Here is a 5,000-nt window from a genome sequence, read left to right on the forward strand (position 1 = left end):
TGCTGTTGTGATGAGATGATTGTTGTCGTGATGATGATAACGATGACGTTAATGTTGGCAACAACGCACGAACACTTGGCATTTGAATACGTGTAGTTAGTTACATTCGAGACATTAATTAAAGAAATTGCCTCAACTGTTGATTTATTGAAGTAGCGTTATATAATTGATGAGATTTTGTTGACGCCATTGATGTTGTTGATGTTTCTATAATTGTTGTTGCTGTTGTTGTCGACGATGATGTTGCTGTTGTTGTTGTGTAGATGATGATGATATTGTTGTTGATGATGTTGTAGTAGGTGTTGTTGTTGTTGATGATGGTGTTGTTGTTGGATGATGATGATGTTATTGTTGTTGTACTTAGCGTTACTATGATTCTTGTTATTTAATTAATCTAAATCCACTCATTTACTCATTACGGAAAGTGATGCTGATGAGGATGATACAAATGGTGATGATGAGGACGATGATGATGATGAAGAAGAAGAAGATGATGACGATGATGACGATGAAGAAGGAGGAGAAGAAGAAATGAATGAAAAAGAAAATGAGTGGAGCCACGTGCACAATGCGTCAAGCATTGTTTAGCTGCTAATGTGCTTTCGACGTCCCTGCGATAAAATATACATTGAAAAAAACTGTACATAAAAGGATACATACATACATACATACATACATACATACATACATACATACATACATACATACATACATACATACATACATACATACATACATACATACATACATACATACATACATACATACATATATACAATTTATACATACACATACATACATACATACATACATACATACATACATACATACATACATACATATATACAATTTATACATACACATACATACATACATACATACATACATACATACATACACATACATACATACATACATTCATACATACATACATATACATGCCTGTATGCATACATACCTATGAGAATGTTTTTAAAAAAAGGTGAAAATCTTCAAAACAATAGAAAATTATTTTTTCATGATGATAAAAGAAAAATTTTTCAAAAATAAATTTTAGTTTTTAAAACTATTCACGGTGAAATATGTTTTTTGCTTGCTTTGTTTCATTTATATTAAGTATATACACGCATATTCGCCTATTAAATCTTTCTTAAACTATAAGTAAATCCAGATTTTTACAATGATTTATAAGTGTATTTAACAAAACTTATAAATTTGTTGAAATTTTTCATAAAAATTCCTCAAAAATATCAACATCATACACACCCCATATCATGCATACCCCTCACATCACTCACATTGCAGGTGACAGGGAGGGGTTTTCTTGCATTCGATCCCACGAACTGGAGCAGAAAAACCAGACACCTTAACCACTGCACTATAAGTTTTACTCAAATAGATGTATATATATATATATATATATATATATATATATATATATATATATATATATAACGGCTGTTAATATCGAAGTATCGCTATTCCCAATAGATACAAAAGCTGTAAAACTCATGAGGTCCATACTCGGTACCATTATTTTAGAACGTCAGTTGAATATATATTTTTAATAATATTTTAATTTCAATAATTTGACACATTTATTCGAGATTCAAAATTAACTTTTGCCTTCTTTTACATGTTTGTTTTTAAGAATTTATTTTATCCAGACTGGTTCAAACAGTTTCTCTAGACAAGTTTTTTGTCGTGATTTGTATTAACTACCAATTGTATTAGTGTGGAAGAAATTTCAGTTGCCTTCGCGTAGCAGCGATAAGAGAAAATAGGATGGTATTGGCGGGAAAACTTCCAAAAACGGTCGCTATTGGCCAGGCAATAAAACAAAATTTGGGTATTGTTAACAACGCTGATGTAACTATACATACAGGTGTGTGTGTGTGAGAGAGAGAGAAAGAGAAAGAGAGAGAGAGAGAGAGAGAGAGATAATGATAGTAATAAGAATAATGACTATATTAATGACGTTAATGACATTGAGAAACATTAAGATCGATAATTAACATACAATAGCCAAAATGAAATTATTTATAAATTTGTATAATAATTAAGTTTCTTATATTAATTTACTACATAATAATTAATACGCACATAATTATCGATTATGTTTTATTTTTTATTTATTCCACCTAATATAAAATATTTTTGGACAACTATTAAATGTCTATTAGCAACTTCAAAAACATGAATATAAATTTTAACATCGTTAAACACCGACATGTATTGTTTTTTGTTGTTGTTTTTTTCTCTCATTGCGTTGTCGTTTTTGTTGTTAATGTCATTGCTAATGTCATTGTTGTTGTTTTATGTTGATGTCGTTGTTGGTATTGTTATTAGTGTTATTGTTGATGTTGTTGTTGTTGTTATTGTTAATATTGATGTTGTCAATGTTGATGTTTTTGTTGATATTGTTTATGTTGTTGTCTTTGTTTGAAAAAGAAAACAAATGCCAATGGAGTTCTTCTAAGGTCCATTTTTAAAGAAAATGATGATGATGATGATGATGATGGCGACGACGAAGATGATGACGATGATTATAATGTTGATAATGATGATGATGGTAAGAATGGTAATGATGTTGATGATAATTGTTAGCTGACAATGGCTAAAGTTATGATAAATTTGCTCATTTGCATTACAACACAGCTCAGTGCGACCGCAAATGATGATGAGGATGACGATGATGATGACGATAACGATGACGATGATGCTGTTAGTAATGATGTTTGCCTACATTCGCTTCGAATGGAACAAAATTTTGTTTTGCAACACAACAATTGCCATCAAATTTATCCTTACAGAGAGAAGCATTTTATGAAAAATTAATTGCAACATTTTTCCTCTTACATCAAATTTTTTCTCTTACATCAAATTTGCTACATCAATACCGTTGATGTTGTTTATACGCGTTTATGTTCGTTTGTGTTTTGTTTATGAACTTATTCTATCTGTTTATTTCTAAATGTTTGTTTACGTTTACGCATGTTCATGGTAGTTTCTGCATTTTACTTGTATTTTATTCTACTAAACTACATATATTTTGTATTTTTTCTGGTTTATTAAGCTTATTTTTCAATTTCTTTGTTAAAAAATCTGTTGTTATCAAGTTAACATTTTTGTATCTGCTAGTATTTCTTCTTAGTAATTGTATCGGTGTAGGTGTGCGACTGAATTTCGTGTTGATATTTCACTGTGTATTTGCATAGGTATAATTTATATGTTTGTGTATTTTAATATGTGCTTATAAACACGCTTGTACGCTTAATATTGTTATTTTAATTTATTTCTAATGGAAGCCTCAACAAACTTTAAGGAGCGGAAATTAAAGCATTTCTATTTCGTGGTGTTTCACTCGTAGAATTTTGTAAATTATTTTCCAATGTTGCCTTCATTCGGTTTATTATTAGAATTCACACATTTTTATAGAGCTTTTTGAATTGACAGTTGCGCTATGTTATTAATTTTGAAATATTTTTTTGGTATTTTTTGTTTAATTTGACGTTTCTCGTGACTACAACGCAAAAATAAGACACTAAGCAATAAGTACAGAATGTATTTTTTTTATTTTTAATTAATCTTAAATGCAAACGCAATGATCACAAAAAATGAAAATATCTCTAAACATATAAACAAATAAATATACATATGAATAAAATATAGACATGAGACATACATAAATTAGAACATACACATATACATATATATATATATATATATATATATATATATATATATATATATATATATATATATATATATGTATATATATATATATAGTTATCAAATGACTAGCTAACATTATATAGCATTACATTAACAGTAACCATCTCAGAAAAAGCATTAATTAAAAGCCATGTTTCCAATAACAACGGTCGGCCAATCCAGTGTATGCAGTTGAATGGGCACTGTGTCCAGTAGAACTCATTTAGTGTGAGTTATATTTGGTAGATCTTGAAGGATTGGCATGATATCCGGTTGATCCCGAAGAATGGGTATTATATCCGGTAGATCCGGTTGATTGGGCTTGGGAAGTCACTGGATTTAACAGCTGGTTTGCAATTGTAGCATCATTGAAATGTAATTTAGACCAATTAACCAAATTGTTGATGTTGCTAAATATTTGTCCTCTGTATCTCAATCCGTCGCGAGTGACTGTCACATACTCGTGTTTGACGCTTCTATTTGGAAAGTAAGAAAACATGAATTTTCCTGTATATTGTTTGGAAATTGTAAAATAATATGGAAATCTTGAGGAGTTGCTTTTTCGTTCCTCCATAAGATCTTTCTCAATGACCTCTTTATTGTCCAACAAGTTAACGGCGAGTTCCTTGAAGTATTTGAATCTCATTACATCTCGTACGCAGCCTGCCATTGGTGTCACGTGTCTGGCGATGATCTCGTCGAGGTCACCGATTCGATCCAAAGTCGTTTTCCGAGACTTACCGCATTGGCTTTTCCTTCCTCTTTTACATCAATGTACCAGAAAACTCCGTTTGAGACCTTCCAAGTAACTGTTAGGTGATCGTTGCCTTTGCTGCCTGGCCTGATTATAACATCTCCTCGTTCAAAGTTTTCCATTAGCTTTTTGCAGTTAAGGTAATCAACGTTGCAATAGGAGGGGTGAGAAATAATTCTGTTATGCCTGAATGTCACGTGTTTTATTGGCATTTCTTTGAACCATTCACTATTTAAATATTGATAATTAGTTACTTTATAGATAGTGAATAATTAATAACAATAATAAATTATTGAACTAGCTAATAATTAAAAATAAGAATAAGAATATTTAATAAGAAAGATTAAAGTTAAAATTTTACAAAACCCCTATATAAAATTTCTAATCAAATTCACTTGAAAGATATAGTCAACAGCGGTATTTGCTATTAATTACTCTATCAATTTTACTATGATAATAATAATAATGAATATAAAATATTTCAAACAGATTATCCTTCTGGCACTAATATCATTATGCTAACGCTGCAATG

At 30.1% G+C, this 5,000-nt stretch overlaps 1 protein-coding gene across 1 annotated transcript; it reads right to left on the minus strand.

Moving 5' to 3' along the window:
• Window positions 1-3,937: 3,937 nt before the first annotated feature.
• HELRODRAFT_161592 (hypothetical protein) lies at window positions 3,938-4,680 on the minus strand (the record flags this gene model as incomplete). Its single annotated transcript, XM_009021496.1, has 2 exons — window positions 3,938-4,339; window positions 4,456-4,680. The coding sequence occupies 2 exons, from the start codon at window positions 4,678-4,680 to the stop codon at window positions 3,938-3,940; spliced, it is 627 nt and encodes a 208-aa protein (XP_009019744.1).
• Window positions 4,681-5,000: the final 320 nt, after the last annotated feature.

The sequence above is a fragment of the Helobdella robusta genome, assembly GCF_000326865.2.
Source record: "Helobdella robusta unplaced genomic scaffold HELROscaffold_3, whole genome shotgun sequence".
NCBI classification, from domain to species: domain Eukaryota; kingdom Metazoa; phylum Annelida; class Clitellata; order Rhynchobdellida; family Glossiphoniidae; genus Helobdella; species Helobdella robusta.